This window comes from Callospermophilus lateralis, chromosome 3, assembly GCF_048772815.1.
Source record: "Callospermophilus lateralis isolate mCalLat2 chromosome 3, mCalLat2.hap1, whole genome shotgun sequence".
Lineage (NCBI taxonomy): Eukaryota > Metazoa > Chordata > Mammalia > Rodentia > Sciuridae > Callospermophilus > Callospermophilus lateralis.
In genome coordinates this window covers 113,868,483-113,885,424 of record NC_135307.1, presented here as the reverse complement: position 1 = coordinate 113,885,424, position 16,942 = coordinate 113,868,483, and the positions used below count along the sequence as shown (strand labels likewise).

Below are 16,942 nucleotides of genomic sequence, written 5' to 3'. Positions count from 1 at the left end.
AATTAAGAGCTTCATGAAAACAGATTCAAGTCATTCATGTCTATGCTCCTATCCCTAGTTTGTAAGGCCGAGGTGGGACTCAAAGCTACAAGTGAAAAAGTGTCAGGGTTTTAGAATGTTCTGGCATTCCCCTTTATTCACTCAACAAACATTTGTGTACTTACAATGTGTAAGGCATACTCTATAGGTCCGTGGGTTGTCAAACTTAGGAACTTCAGCATCATCTAGAGGACTTCAGATGCACAAAGTTTTGAACTGAAGATCCTGGTTCAGGGGGTCTGGATGGGCCTGAGCATGTGCATTTCTAACAAGTTCCCAGGGATGGCTGATGCTGCTCTTAGGATCCCATACTTTGAGAACCACTGTACAGAGCCAAGTATCTGACCTCAAAAGATGCTGCAGTGTAGGGTGGTTACGCCAAAGAGATTAAAGGTGGAGACTTGATCTCATCTTTGCAGGTCATGGTGAAAGACACGCAGGGAACACAGAATCCCCCTTAAGCTGGTGTCTGTGCCTGCCGCCCCCAGAGTCAAGTCCGAACTACAAAGTCAGATGCGCTGCGCCCCTACCGGCGCAGGCAGCGGTGAAGGGTGAAGGAGAGGCGAGAAGAGGGGAGTCGTGGCACCTTCTCTGGGCTGGGGCCCTGCCTACCGCGGGAGGACGGAGGGAAGGGTCCAGGGGCCAAAGGAGCGTTCCCCCACAGGCCGCTGCGGGAGAACGGAGGAAGTCCCCCTCCGCGGCCCCGCCTGCGCCGGCGCTCCGCTAGCGGTCGGGGCGGTGCCGGCGGCAGCGGCGTGGGGCGGGCCGCGGCGACCCCCGGTCCCTCCCCTGGGCCGAGCCGCGGCCGCACTCGCGCCGCGCCGGCCGGGTAGTCGCAGTTGCCGCCTCCGGGCTGGCCGGGCCTCGCGGTGCGGAGACCCCGGCGGTGTCGCAGTGCCCGCGCGCCCGCCAGCCATGGCCCAGCCCGGCGAGGAGGCTCTGCCCGGACCCGAGACGACTGTGCAGATCCGCGTCGCCATCCAGGAGGCCGAGGACGTGGAGGAGCTAGAAGACGAGGAGGAGGGGGCGGAGACGCGGAGCGCAGGGGACCTGGCCCGGTACCTCAGCCCCGGCTGGGGCAGTGCTAGCGAGGAGGAGCCGAGCCGCGGGCACAGGTAGGCGCGGGCCTGCGGAGGGGGACCCGGAGGCGAAAACGCGAGTCGGGGTGGCTGACAGCGCGCTGCTGCTCCACTGGTAGAGGGGTTGAGTCAGCCCCGCCAACGGGGAAGCGGCTCTGGGTTGTCCCACTGAGTCAGAACTGGCTTTTGGCGGCCGTCTGTTCCCCACTCTGCAGCTTCTTAACCCGATAAGGCTCCCGGAGCTGACGGCGGGGATCCGAGGGGCCTGGACGTGGGGATGCTCTGGGATCCAGGAGGCGGACCTACATGGGCCAGCCCAGCCATCCCCTGTTCTGGAGGAGACGTCCCCTCCGTGCGGTCTCCCCAAAGCTCATCCCAACAGCCTAGCCTTCACCCCTGAGGCTGGACCACCTCCCCTTGAGAGTGGTCCTTTGGGATCCTTCGTTGCCATCATCGCCTTAGGGTAGGAGCAGGCCGGGCGCAGCTGACACTTGCTGATGGGACTTCAAGGAGCTATGATTTCGTAGTTGGAGAGACCTCTTGCCCTGATTTGAGGTTTCCCTGCTGTATCTATGCAACCCCTGCACCCGCCGCCCCCCACCCCGGGAATCCCCAGTTTCACATAGGCGTCCCTCCTGACTTCTCTGCCTGCAACATCATCTTGCTGCCTGGGACGGTGGGGGTGGGGTTCCTGGTGGGTAGATGGCTTGGAGCTGGTATGGCATGGCACCTGTCTAACCTTGCCCCTGAGTCCTGAGCTTTGTCTTCAGCCAGATACCTTAGGCTGTGTCCACTAATGCCCAGGTCCTTCAGAACTGTGATTGTTTGGTCCTGCTGTTGAAAGGAGATACAGTATGGAGTATCCACAGGAATGACGAGGATAATAACAGAACTTGCAAATTCTAGGAAATGCCAAGAGGCATTTGTAAGAACCCTCTTTCCTCTGAGACTCTGAACAGGCTTTCAGCTGTTAAGGCTCTGCAGGATCATCCTTGGCAGGCATATTTACTTCACTGGGAGAATACTAAAGACTGGGTGTAAGGATACTGGGACCAGATCCATTCCCCAGTTAAAAGGGTCTGGACTTAGGAACCCAGAGATTCAGGGCAAACCAGAGGAGACAGCTAACGGAGGAGAAAAGTCCAGCCCCACCATTTAGGACAGGAAAACTGTACCACAGCATATGACACAGGAGATCTATCAGCACTTTATATACTAAAAAGCCTGATTCATGCAACTCTGTGTTTAGTACTGAGGGCATAAAAATGATGAAACTGCAGTAACTGACAACTCAGAGTCTTGAGAAGCAGCCACCTCGTCACAGAACTTCAGAGGTCATGTAAAATAGCTCTGAGTGGTTTATCCTTCTGATGTTATTTTTCTCCTGCCTGTGGACAAATAAAGCTGCGCCTATCTTGGAGATTAAATTAGCCAGGATTAAAGCCCTGCTTATTTTCTGAGCTTTGAAAGATCCTCTATGGAGGTCTAGGAGAAATTGGTCCTCAAACATGGGTGGGCCTCTTGCCTCACCCCTCACACTCTCCCTCCAGAGCTGTCCTTTTTCTTTCCCAGCTCCATTGGCTTGAGGCTCATGAAGTGTTCAGTGTGAAGCAGTTCCTGCTGCCCACCAGCATAGAGTTGACCCCAGATAAATCTCTGGGGTTCCTGAGGGTAGTGGAGCTGACAGAACCCAGCAGGCAGGCATCCAGGGCTTGAAGAGATGCAGCCAAGAACTGGATAAACGCTGTCCCCAGTTTGGACCCAGTCTGGTGTGTCAGCAGCCACCACCCTATGTGAATGTTCTCTGCTCCCGGCGCCTACAGGAGAAAGCCCAGATTCCAAAATCTGCTTGTTCAAAATGTTGCACCCACCTACATGATCCCCTCAACCCGTGGCTTTCTTCCCGGCCTGTCTTGTTTCATACTCTTGCAGTACCTCATTTGCTTCTAGTTCCCTGAACATGGGAGCCTGTTTCCTGTCTGCGTGCCTCTGCTCTCCCACCTCTAGATCCTCTGATTGATTGATTTGTCAGTCGAACTTCCCCGCCTTCCCCCCAAAATCCCTCCCCGAGCTGGGTTTGTTTCTTCTCCTCAGTGTTGCTATAGTGTTCTATACATTTTAGACCTAATACTTGTAATTCAATAGTTCTGTCTCCTCCACGGGATATGAGCTCTGTGAATCCAGGGATCACGCTTGCCTTTTTCTTACTATATCTTCAGTACTTAGCACAGTACCTGGCATGTAGTAGACACACAGTGAACTCTTGCTGAATGAATGTGTGTGTCTGTCATTAAACTCACTTCATCCTGATTGAAAACCATGTGTCTTCCTTCCCTTAGACAAGAAACTCCTTGAAGGCAGTTGCCTGTTCCACACCTCGTCATATCTAGTCCCTAGCCCAACACCTGGCTTACCCCAGGGAAACAAGGGATAAATGCACAATAAAAAAAATCTTCATAACTTCTAAATGTTCATTAGTCTTCTCCCCCTGTCTCACTCATTTAAAAATTTCTTTTATTTTAACTTTCTTAACATAAAACTTTCAAATAAGGAAAATATGAAAGAATAGTACTGTGAGCATTCATTTACCCACCATTTAAGTTTAACAGTTGTTATAATTTTGCCATATTTTGTGGGGAGGTGGTACTGGGGATTGAACTCAGGGGCACTCATCCACTGAGCCACATCCCCAGCCCTATTTTGTATTTTATTTAGAGACAGGGTCTCACTGAGTTGCTTAGCACCTTGCTTTTGCTGAGGCTGGCTTTGAACTCACGATCCTCCTGCCTTAGCCTCCTAAGCCACTGGGATTACAGGCATGTGCCATGGTGCCCTGCTGTTTTGCTATGTGATGCATATATAATGTGTGTGGTTTCCCCTGAACCATTTGAAAGTATGTTGTACACAAGATTTATACCCTGAATATTTTGTTTTGTAACACTTCATAATGACATTCCCTATAAAATCAATACACAATTATTCCAGCTAAGAAAATTAACAATAATTCCCTTATATAATCACTGAGATCATCTAATAGCCAAATTCCACATTTCAAGGATTCCCCCAGTTATCCCACAATTGTCTTTTACAGATGTTACTTTTTATCCTCAAATTAGAACCCAGTCAATCCAGGTTGAGGCATTTGGCCATTATGTTGCTCTAGGATCTTTCAATCTAGAACATTCCAACCTCTTTTTCCCCCTAATGCTTTATTATTTTGGACAGAAGAGGCCAGACATCTTACTGAGTGTCTCGTTTTTTGGATTGGTCTGATTACAACCTCGTGGTTTCATTGAACTTGCTCCTTTGTACCATGTATGTGCTTCTTATAAACTGAAAGTTAGGGCTAAGCATTGGAGTCAATCCAGATGAAACATTCTGGCAACAATACTTCATAGACTAGGGTGAAACTTCGCCTCAAGAGGTATCCCACCATTAGTGATTTTCAATTTGATTATTTCGGTAAGGCAGTTTCTCCATTATACAGGTATGTTTTTTCCCTTTGTAATTAATAATTTGTTAATTTGTCCATTTTGTTAGTTCCACGTATCAAACTTATTGATTTGCTGATGTTGAACCATCCCTCTATCCCAGAGATAAATCCCTCTTGATCATTGTAGACAATCCTTTTATTTATCTATTCATAAAAAGACATAGTGGTCTTGCTATGTTACTCAGGTTGTTCTCAAACTCCTGAGCTCAATCGATCCTCCTGTCTCAGCCTCTTGAGTAGCTTAGACTATAGGCATTTGCCACCAAGACTGACAAATGATCCTTTTGATATGCTGTTAAGTTCAGTTTGCTATTCTTTTGCCAAAGTTTTTTGCATCTGTGTTCATCATAGGTACTGGCCTGTAAACTTCTTTTCTTGCAGTACTCTTGTCTGGCTTTAATACAAGGGTGATACTGGCCTGGTAAAATGAGTTTGGAAGGATTCCCTCCTCTTCAATTCTTTGGAACAGCTTAAAAAGGACTGGTATTTGTTCTTGTTTGGTAGAATTTAGCAGTGAAGTCATCACATCCTGCTCTTTTCTTTGATGGGAGATTTTTGATTACTGATTCAGTCTCCCTACTTGTTATTGATCTGTTTAAATTTTCAGTTTCTTTATAATTTGGTCGTGGTAGGTTGTGTGCTTCTAGCAACTTACCTGCACTTCTAAGTTACCTAGTCTTCTTGTGACTATTCTTTTATCAGTCACCTTCACCTAATGGTGTTAGCTTCCATTCATGATCCTCACCTGCGTCCATTGCTTCACTGGCAATTACTAATTGGTAATTTTCTAATTTTGCCATTCTTTGTAATTTGATTGGTTAACATTCTTATGTAAAAAAGAGAGTTGTCTCATAATCTTGATTGATCAAGGGTTAAGGAAAAACTAATTCTCCCTTAATTACCAATTTTTAAAGAGAGCAGTTGGTGTAACAATCACAACAAATACTTAAAATGAGTGGTCTCCCTCAAGTTTGAACTCACTTCCTTTCTCATACATGAATTTTTATTTGCTTACTTTTCAATAATGAGCTATGATCATTATTCTTGATGTTCAAAATGTCTATAAGGTAGCCACAGGAGCCCCCTCACACATTTTTAGTGCATCCTTTAGCAACATGTTCATTAGTCTTTGAGACTTCCTTGCTTTGGGATTCAAGATCTTTCAGCCTTGATTTTTTTTTTTTTAAAGAGAGAGGTGAGAGAGAGAGAGAGAGAGAATTTTTAATTTTTATTTTTTAGTTTTTGGAGGACACAACATCTTTGTTTGTATGTGGTGCTGAGGATCGACCCTGGGCCGCAGGCATGCCAGGCGAGCACGCTACCGCTTAAGCCACATCCCCAGCCCTCAGCCTTGATTTTTATTTTCCTACTCCAGGCATGGAATCCAGCCATTTCTACAGAAATACATAGTTTTTCAAATACTAGTGAGAAAGTGTTTAGGAACCAAGATCTGGAATAAAAGTGCTAATTTCTACCAGGGTATAATTGCTTTTATGGTTTTTCAATGCAACAAGGATAAAAAATATTTGCTTTTGAAAGAAAAATTTATATTGGTAATTCCTATTCAAATTAAACACTGCAGCGTTTTTGCTATTTTCTTATTTTATTGTTTACACTGATAATCTTGATTCCTAATGACATTAATGCATTTTCTTATTTTGCTTTGTCTTTATAATATGTCAAAATGATTCAAATTTATAATACTAAGCATTACAATGAATTATAAAACCCACTGAAAACAGCTTTTCATTTAGCAAACACAATCATCTAGGTTTCCTCCTCTCTGAAATGTTTCAGGGACATTGCATGGGCTACATTTTACCTGCTCTGGGTCATGACAATAAAAGTCTCCATTTATTAATGCCAATTTATGCCAAATGTGAAACTAAGAGCTTTATAGTCATCATCTCTACTCCCTACAACAAACCATTATTTAGTTTTGCAAAGGCATTCACCAGTTATACTCCTTTTCAGGACCTAGGGACTAGGTTGGAGCAGCATGGCTGAAGACATGGTTAGAAAGGAAGGTCATGATCTCCATAATCTCCATTACTTCCTGCTCTTTTCTTTGATGGGAGAACTTTCGGGCCATCCAAACAGAATGTGGACTCTGTTAGTGGCATCTAATGTGATTGTTCCTGTAATGCCTTTTCCGAAGTTGAAAACATACCTAAATGTTTTCAGCCTGTCTCACTGAAGAGCCTTATTTTTTTGGTTTTGGTTTTTGTGGTGCTGAGGATGAACCCAGAGCCTTGTACATGCTAGGCAAGTGCTCCATCACTGAAGTACACCTCCATTCCAGAACCTTTACCTTTTGAATCTGCCCTCTTGTTTTTATATTGCATTATCAACTTGATTGCTCTTTTGGAATATTTCTGATTCGTTATCTTATTCTAGAAGTGAGTTAAAAGAAACTTCACACAGATGGGTCTGAACCCTAGTGTTTTTCATAAATGATATTTCTCCTTTGTGTTCAATATCCTTGTCGCTAACCATCATTTTCCTGTTCTTAGTGGCCAAATACTGTATTAGACCATGTGATAGGATAGACATAAGTTCAAGAAATCTTTCCTAGGTCACAAGTCAGTGAGGATCTCATTATCCTACCATTTTCATTTGAATCAATCCACATACCCAGTTTAATATGAGATCTTTAGAGGTGTTATGCTACAAATCATTTTTGTTTTTCCAAATTATTTACAAATATAATGAATATTTTAGCAGTGATCCATGGAACCCAGTTACCTGTTTTGAAATGTATCCTCTTCTATTCTTTGTGTCCATTTCTAGCAGACATACAGTAATAACAGCAAGATTTCATAATCACTCCCATTTATGTATTTTTTTAAAAAAAGAAAAAACAATACTTAGGTATAAAGCTTTTTGAAGTCTTTTTGAAAACCTGTAAAGTACGTATTTACCAGTAACCGTACTTCCTTCCTCCAAGAACCCTGATAGGTATGATTTACTCCTACAACAACGATTTGTTTTATCTTGTTGATTCTTTTAAAATTCCTACTATGTGCAAGGCTCTGGAATGGTTATAGAATGGAAGGAGGCAATATGAATCCTACCCTCAACTTAGGGTTCACAGTGCTAATAAGATATGCACACAAGTAGCCACAATACAACTATTCACAGAGGACAAGGCATTCACAGAGATGGGAACAACACACCAAGGCAGAGAGTCTGGATAATTTGTGACACAGGGAACTGTGATCTTTCTATTTGCTTGGAGCAGAGGATCTGAAAGCAGATAGATGGAAAGTGTAGAAGCTAGGTACAGCCAGATTCTAAAAGGATCTGAATATGAAGCTAAGGACTTTAGATTTCATCTAGTAGGTAATAGAAAACCTTTCATTATTAGTACTACTACTGTTATTATTATTGTTAAAGTAAAGCAGTAAAGTAAACAGCTGTCCTTTAAAATATGTAACATGGCACATAACGGAGGCGGCGGCTATAGCCCAAAAATACAACACGAGAGGAGGTGGGAGGTGGGAAGTCAGAACTCTAGAAAGGCTCTGGTTGGGAAATATATAAAGGATGCAAGAATAAAAAGAGATGCAAATATCTGAGAGGTAATTTAAATTCTTCCTTTAGAACCATTTCCCAGCCTCTCTGCCTGCCAATGAAAAGTAGCAGGCAACATATCATTTACTTTCAAGGAGGAGAACAGGAAGAAGACTCTTTTCTAAAGGAATTGAATGTACTGATGTTAAGGTAAAACTGGTAGCTGGTAGCTGCAGAGTAAAGCCTTCTTTTAGGTAGAAGACCCCAACTGAATGAGTCCTTGCCTATTCACCCTAAAAAGAAGCCTGCCACTTGGCACGCCCCACCCATGAAATACAGAGGGCCACCTAGAAAAACAAAATCAACAGGAGCATAAAACCACCCACCCTGCCAAGAAAAGGCAACGTGGATGCTTATTCTTCAAAATTAATAGCTGTGGAGCTTAACTCCCTTTCCTTACGTGGAGGCTGTATGTTGTGATTCTTCTGCCAAAGAATATAGTATAGAAAGAAAAGGAGTAATTTTGCAGTAGAGAAAGCTCATCAGACAGGTGACCAAGGTTACTATCCACTGTTAATAAGTTTGATTGATAGTTTGTACTCTAATATGATGTGGCTGAGCACGGAACTTTACCTCTGTGGTCCTTCTCCCCAAATCCTATGACCCTAATCTAATCCTGACAAAAACATCATAGAAATCCCAATTGAGGGACATTCAATAAATAGCTAATCAGTACTTTGCAATGCCTGCATGATCATCAAAAACAAGAAAAGTCAGAGAACTCACAGCCCGGGGAGCCCATGGAGACCTGACAAATAAATGTAATGTTATCCTGGATAGAATCTCATAAGTAAAAACTTAAAAATCTGAACAAAGTATAGACTTTGGCTAATAATAATGTAAAATTATTAGTTCATTAATGGTAATAAACATACCATACTAATGTAAAATGTTAGTGATAGACAAGCCTAATGTGGGGTATATGGGAACCTATCTGTACTATTTTTATAGCTCTTTTGTAAATCTAAAAGTGTTCTAAAATAATTTTTTGAAAATAGTTTATTGAAGATTTTAAATGCATAAAAAATGAATTGCTTATTAATCACAAAATGGCTATCGGTGGCATGAAAGTTAAATGGAAGAACTGACTCCAGAGGACACAGAGCTGATAGTGTTAGAAACAAACAAGTTTAAAAGATTCATGCTCCAATTAGTATTCTGAGAGAATTTAAGCTACTGCATGAACAAAAAAAAAGAACAAGGTGCTCTTAAAAGGGAACAATGTGAAGGCCAAAAAGAGTTCTTAGAGACTAAATAAATATTGAAATTTTAAAATTCATTAGGAAAGGTCAGAAGATAATACCATGAAATCTCTTAGCATGTAAATCAAAGACAAAGGCAAAAATGGATAACACGAGAGAAAAGGTACATGTAAGAGATCAGTTCAGGTTCAGTTAACTGATAGGACTTTAAGAAGAGAAATACAATTTTAGTAAATTATTTTTCTCTGAAGGGAAAAATAAAATAATAATAATAATAATAATAAAATAAAATGGATGAACTTTTAATTTTTAGTATCTGTAGACAAAACATGGAATATTAGAGAATAGAATGAAATATTATGAACCACAGCAAAATGAAATAAAGGTACATCTGATTGAATTTGGAGGGTTGGACATGGAGGGAGTGGTAGAGGAAAAGCTAGGCCAATAGTATGCACGTGTGTATGGTGAAGAATAATTGAAAAACAAAGATTGATGGAATAAAAAATTATGTTAAATGTAACATGTAAAACAAATAGAAGGCTAATGGAAGATTGAAAAATAAAAATTTAAAAATTAAATAAGGGATTTGGGGACATAAGTGACCCCAAATTTTCATTTTGGACATCAGTGGAGAATAAGCCAGATAAAATAACTATAAACACATGGAGAATTCTGAGTCCAGCTGATAAGGATGTGAGTAGATCAGCAGGGGACAGGCTGGGGTGGTGACAATGAGGAGTGGAGAGTTTGAGGTGGACTGGGGATATTGGTATAATGATTTAGCTTATTACAAATGCCTCATTTATCAGAGGTAACTGGACAGCAAAAGTGACCCTCACACCTACTCCCAAATACATCCTACTCCCAAATAACAGCAGTCAGTGCTGTGTAAAAGCTGAACTCCCACAAGTAAGAAGGGCCAGGGAGAAGGCAGTGTGCTCTCTCGGTCCCACTGACGCCCACGCTGGGACCTCCTGGCTCTCCTCAGGTCTGCCATGCCTGTTTTCCTCGCCAAAGGTAAACCTGTCTCAGACTGGATTGAGAAGAGGAGGTCTGTCCAGCCAGGCTTGTGCAGATCTCCCCAGGACACACTTCCTCCCCCAACCTGTTCTTTGCCTCAGACATCACCAAAGAGCTTGTGTGTCACATTCAGGTGCCTCTTCTCCATCTTGGTCTTCTTGCCCTGCTACAGGATCTGGCACTGTTGACCACCTTCTTGATGCTCTCTGCCCTCCTGGGCTTAGGTGACTTTACTTTTATGATTCTTCTGCCAGTGTGTCTTTTGGTTGCCTCTTTCTCCTCCCATTTCTAAGGTACATATTACCAAAGCATCTGTCCTTGATTCTACTTTGGGTCACATCCAAACTGGATTCCTCAGAGACAGTGAGCAGATGGCTACAAAGGAATAGATTATGTCCCCAGTGAGCTAAGAAACCAAGTTTCTCTTGATAACCAGTGGGGAGGATCTTGTTACAGGACCAAGTTACTCTGCCCCACTGTCTCCCAGCTACTGGATTCGAGGGTGGGCACAGTGAAGAGGGAAGAACAAGTAGTCTGTGTGAAAAGCATTTGGCCGATGGCAGAGCACACATGAATGTCAGGAGTGGGAGTTGTTATTATAATGATCCTCCACACTCAGTAAAAGCTTGATTTTTTTAGGTGTTTGGAGACAAAACCCAACCTTTTATGGCTACATGAGGAGTCTAGTTCACTCAGTGCCTCTGAAGAACCCAGTTAGGGCATCACCTAGTCCTGGTTCCTAGGGCCGCCGTGACAAAGAGCCCCCAACTGGGTGGCTTAGAACAGCAGGCATGTGTTGTCTCGTGGTTCTGGACGTCCAGAGTCTGAAGCCAAGGTGTCAGTAGAGCTGTGCTTCCTCTTCAAGGTGCTGGGGAAGGGTCTGTTCCAGGCTTTCCCCTGGCTTCCAAGAGCAGCTTGCGCTGATGTTGGTTTCTGCTGCATTACCCCCACCTCTGTTCCAGCTGCACATGACATTCTCTGTGTGCATCAGTGTCCATATCTGCCCTTGTAATAAGGACCCCAGTCAGACTGAATCAGGGATCCGTTCCACTCCACCATGACCTCATCTCTACTGATTCCTTCTGCCATGACCCCATCTCCAATAAGATCAACTTCTGAGCTTCTAGGCTAGGACTTCCCCCAAGGAAGGGTGGTTACAGGGCCCAGTTCCACCCCTGATTCAGTGTCTCTTTCTGGCCTCAGCAGCACCACTACGAGTGGGGGCGAGAACGAGCATGAGGACCTGGAGCAGGAGTGGAAGCCCCCGGATGAGGAGCTCATCAAGAAACTGGTGGATCAGATCGAATTCTACTTTTCTGATGAAAACCTGGAGAAGGACGCCTTCCTGTTGAAGCACGTGAGGAGGAACAAGTTGGGCTACGTGAGCGTCAAGCTGCTCACCTCCTTTAAGAAGGTGAGGCGGATCCTCAGAAGCCACTTCTGGGATCTCAAGGGTGCTGGGGGCTGTGGCAGTCACTTTTTTTTTTTTTTTTTAGCCTCCCTAGAACTCTGTTGACCAGCCATTTTTTATTGACTCTGAGGCATTAGAAAAATGAACAGAATGGATTTAGGGTCATTATTAACAATATACTTTCACACTATGAAAAGGGTCCTGGGTGTTGGGCCAAGTCTCAGCTGTCCAGTTATGAAACACTGTGAGCGCCCAGGAGGTTGCTGTACCAGGACAGAGGCACTTGAAGGCCTTAACAGATATCCAGAGCCTAGAATTACACAAAATCTAGGCTTTTCATTTGTCAAGTTGAATATAAAAAGGGAGAGAGTGAGCACCCAGAACCAGGGAGCTGAGCCTCTCCAAGACTCCAGTGTGACCGCAAGGTCCTCGCCTATACCACAGAGAACTGCTGAAACTGAGCAGCAGACTGCTTGTCCCTGTTGTGCCTACCCCAGCATTTGGGCTCTGAACTCCCTGCTTCTCAGGGAGTTGACAGCCCAGTTGGAATAAGAACTCTATGTTTCCCTTGGGGGAAGTGTATTTACTAGAACGGAAAAGAACCACACGGCCTGTTGCATAATGGACTGTGTAACAAGTGGGTCCCAGCCAAGTTGCCTGTGCACTTTGTCAGAGAGCACTGGGGAGAATCTTTGCTCCTTAGAGCCCTTCTCTGCCTCACCCACGAGTGTGCTCTTCTCTCTCTCTCTCTCTCTATCTATCTCTATCTCTATCTCTATCTCTATCTCTATCTCTATCTCTATCTCTATCTCTATCTCTTCTTTATTCATTTATCATTCTTTCTATTTGCTGAGTGCCACATTATGTACAGGAGGTACAAGATGAATTTGGGGGCTGGGGCTGAGTGGTAGACACTTGCCTAGCATGCGTGAGGCACTGGGTTTGATCCTCAGCACCACATAAAAATAAATGAATAAAGGCATCTGTCTATCAACAACTACAATTTTTTTTTAAAAAAAGATGAATATGGTATTCTTTCTGCCCTTGAGAAGCTCACCATCCAATAAAGAAGAGAGACCTGTGGCATTTTACCACAGAACTCGTTCTACAAAAGACTGAAGAAAGTATTGCTAGGAGTTAGTTGATCAGAGCAAGTAACCCTGCTTGGAGAATCGAGAACCCTCCCCAGGGGTGTGAGATTGGGATAGGATCTTGGAGGATGAGCAGGAGTTTTCAGGGGACAGGAGAAAGGGAAAGGAATTGCATGTCCAGAGAACAGTGAGAAAGCTCTCCCATGAAAAATGTTTGCCAGGGATCCCAAAATGAAGCCTCCAGTAGAACTGCTCTGCACATTCCTTTAGTGCTCCCCAGGGACCTCAAGAGCCGGCCTGTTTTTCTTTCCTTTTTAAGCTTCCACTTGTGGATCTATTCAGGAATGTTCTTCTCTGTTGAAAATCAGCTACAGAATACAGACAGATGCCCTAACACCCCTTAAATAAAAACTAACACCCTATTCCTGCTAATCATAATGGGAAGCATGTGACAAAGGTCGTAAACATAAGAAAATTACAAAGTTTCTGAAAATCTTGTAGAGTTCTTCTAGAAATTGCACAAGGGTAGAAGCTGCCTGGTTCCTTTTCTAAGGTGGTACCTGGACACTCCTAGTAACAGGTCAGTACATGGGCCTAGGATGCTCAGACTCTAACAGAGCTTTCCTAGAGGACCGTGCTGCTGGCTCTGAGGCCCGTGGTTCTGCCAGAGCCTGCTTCTCCCTCCTTAGGATGTGGTCTTCCACAGACTTCTCAGCCCTCTGAGTAGGGCAGCATTTGCCTTCCCCCAAGTACTCCTGACTCAGACTTCAGGCTTAGGAGGCAGTTGCTTCTTCTCTCTGAAGTGTACCTTCCCTACAGTTTTTTGAAAAGGTTCCACCATGTCTCACCCCAGTAGAGCCATTGCCTGGCTTTCCCACAACGTCACCATGACCAGCAATCATCTTCTTCACACCTAAGCCTGCTTCTCCTTGGCCCATGTCACAGTGATCACCCCACTGATTCTGTGTGTAGATGATTTGTGATTCCTGCACCATAAGCCTAAGTCTGGCCATTTCCTCCAGAGGAACATTGCAGAGTGGACAGTGCTCTCAGTCCAGAGCCTATCCATTTTCAGGTTCTCCCGTGGTTTCCCTGTCCCACCCAGTTAAGTGAGCCTTCCTTTCTTGATTTCCATGAAGTTTCTGCTGTAGGCTTAGGGGCACCTGGAGTTCCCGATTCCTTTGCAGAGCAGCTTCACTGGCCTGGCCTCAGAGGACTCTGATTTCGCCACTCTTGGCTCAGGTCACCTACCCCACCCACCTTCACTGTTTCTTTGGGATGATTCATTCTCCCTGGCTTTCCCTTCACCGGAAGTGGGCCTCTAGAAAATTACTATTTTACAATATAAATATAGCTTTCATATACTGCAACATCAATATGCACAATTTCCATCAAGGGAGGGGGAGGGAGGGATTATTTCATCATTTTTTAAGAGGCTTAAGCTGGATTTAAGTCCCAGTTGAAGCAATCCATGTCATTTTCCAGAGATATTGCAGAGAAATAGAGAAGATCTTTTGGAACCTTCTCTGTATCAAATGCAGAAATATGACTTCAGAGAAGTGTTTGAATGTCACAATCTCCAAGTCCTATCAAAACAATAGCACCTAAAATCTGAAATAAAAACAGCACACGATTATGGAATACTCTCTGGGAGCAAGGCACTAGTCTAAATTTTACACGTAACGGTGTGCGTCTTTATATGTAAATATGTATTTTTATTCATTCAATCTTCATGACACCTGTATGGGGTAGACACTACTAACATTTCCAGATGAGGAAGTTGAGGCACTAAGAGGCTGACTGTTGAGGTCTTGTTGCCAGTTGGAGGTGAGCCTTAGATCTATATATACAACAGCCTGGATCCAACCTACAGGTTTAACCTACACACTTGTGCAGAATTAAGTATTTCCACTGTCATGGAGTGTCCTGTTGGACAGCTCTGAACTGTGCTGCACTTGCCTGCAGATGTAGAAAGCGTTGCCATTCATCAGGTATTTGAGTGCCCACGCAGTCAGGTATGAGTCCAGATATTAGTATTACAGGCATGAGGGAGAGAGGAAGGAAATTCAGTAAGCTTAAATGTAGACAAGGACATTAGGTACCATTTCAGATTTGCTGTATGTTTTTTAGGTGAAGCATCTCACACGGGACTGGAGAACCACAGCACATGCCTTGAAGTATTCAGTGACCCTTGAGTTGAATGAGGACCATCGAAAGGTGAGGAGGACCACCCCCGTCCCACTGTTTCCAAACGAGAACCTTCCCAGCAAGATGCTCCTGGTCTATGATCTACACTTATCCTCCAAGCTGTGGGCTCTGGCCAGCCCCCAGAAGAACGGAAGGGTGCAGGAGAAGGTGATGGAAAATCTTCTCAAGCTCTTTGGGACTTTTGGAGTCATCTCATCAGTGAGGATCCTCAAACCTGGAAGAGAGCTGCCCCCTGATATTCGGAGGATCAGCAGCCGGTACAGCCAGGTGGGGACCCAAGAGTGCGCTATTGTGGAGTTTGAGGAGGTAGAAGCAGCTATCAAAGCCCACGAATTTATGATCACAGAATCTCAGGGGAAAGAAAACATGAAAGCTGTCCTGATTGGTATGAAACCACCCAAAAAGAAACCTTCCAAAGATAAGAACCATGATGAGGAGCCCTCTGCAAGCATCCACCTGAACAGGTCCCTGAACAAGAGGGTGGAGGAGCTTCAATACATGGGGGACGAGTCTTCTGCCAACAGCTCCTCTGACCCTGAGAGCAATCCCACATCTCCTATGGCTGGCCGACGGCATGTGGTCACCAACAAGCTCAGCCCTTCTGGCCACCAGAATCTCTTTCTGAGCCCAAATGCCTCCCCGTGCTCAAGTCCTTGGAGCAGCCCCTTGGCCCAACGCAAAGGCGTTTCCAGAAAGTCCCCACTGGCTGAGGAAGGTAGACTGCACTCTAGCACCAGTCCGGAGATCTTCCGCAAGTGCATGGATTACTCCTCTGACAGTAGCGTCACACCCTCTGGCAGCCCCTGGGTTCGGAGGCGCCGCCAAGCTGAGATGGGGACACAGGAAAAAAGTCCTGGGGCAAGTCCCCTGTTGTCTCGGAAGATGCAGACTGCAGATGGGTTACCTGTAGGGGTGCTAAGGCTGCCCAGGGGCCCTGACAACACCAGAGGATTTCATGGTGGACATGAGAGGAGCAGGGCCTGTGTATAAATGCCTTCTAAATTTTTAATACCAGCTCCATTGAAAACCACCTGTGTTTTCAAGGTTCTGACAAATACCTGGCATGACATAGAATGGAATTCAGTCCTCTTTGCAAGATTTTTGTATACATGTAGACCTCTTAATTTATATATTTGTAAGGCATATAAATTGTCTGGTACCCTATGGTTTTGAGATCATCTTCTAGTTCATATCACCCATTTGTCCCAGCATGGCCATTATTTGGATAGTGCCTGATGTGTGTGTGTGTGTGTGTGTGTGTGTGTGTGTGTGTGTGTGTGTAGTGGCTCTGAAAGGCTGTGGGACAGAGGGTGCCTGGAGAATGTCTAACAGGTCCCATTTTGGAGACTGTTTCCCCACCACCACCCTGCAGTGATTGAGCTGTCCTTGGTAGGCCATACTAGGGCTTCCTAAGAGCCAAGATGAGTTTTGTTGTTTAATGGCAAATAGATAAACTTATAGCATGGTGTCTTGTAGGACCAAATGTATGTTCCCTGTCAAGTGAATAAATAATTAAACACCCACTGGAGTGTTGACTCTGAAGTCATAGATTGTGCCTGACAAAAATTGTTCCCTTCTGAAAAGGCTGTGGGTGTTGTGCCATGAGGCCCTGAAAAGCTCAGCAGGGTACATTTTTTTCAGTGTACCCCAGGGCAGCCCTGAGCTCTCCTTGGAGCTCCCGCAGGTGAGAGTTCTCTCATCACGTGAATCTCACTGAGCAGGCAGCTTAGCACGTCATGATGTTTCTCTAGGTAGGGTCCTAAACCAGCAACAATGACATCACCTGGAACTTGTTAAAAATGCAGATTCTCTGTCCTACCCAA

General features: G+C 44.6%; 1 protein-coding gene across 2 annotated transcripts; it reads left to right on the top strand.

The window, feature by feature from the left end:
• Positions 1 to 877: 877 nt before the first annotated feature.
• On the top strand, positions 878 to 16,636 carry Larp6 (La ribonucleoprotein 6, translational regulator). 2 transcript variants are annotated; one of them, XM_076848672.2, is made up of 3 exons: positions 878 to 1,154; positions 11,616 to 11,823; positions 15,042 to 16,636. In XM_076848672.2, the coding sequence occupies exons 1-3, from the start codon at positions 955 to 957 to the stop codon at positions 16,107 to 16,109; spliced, it is 1,476 nt and encodes a 491-aa protein (XP_076704787.2). In that variant the 5' UTR covers positions 878 to 954; the 3' UTR covers positions 16,110 to 16,636. The 2 variants fall into 2 exon arrangements, with proteins under 2 accessions (XP_076704787.2, XP_076704785.2); XM_076848670.2 differs by having other exon boundaries at positions 11,613 to 11,823.
• The last annotated feature ends 306 nt before the right edge of the window (positions 16,637 to 16,942 follow it).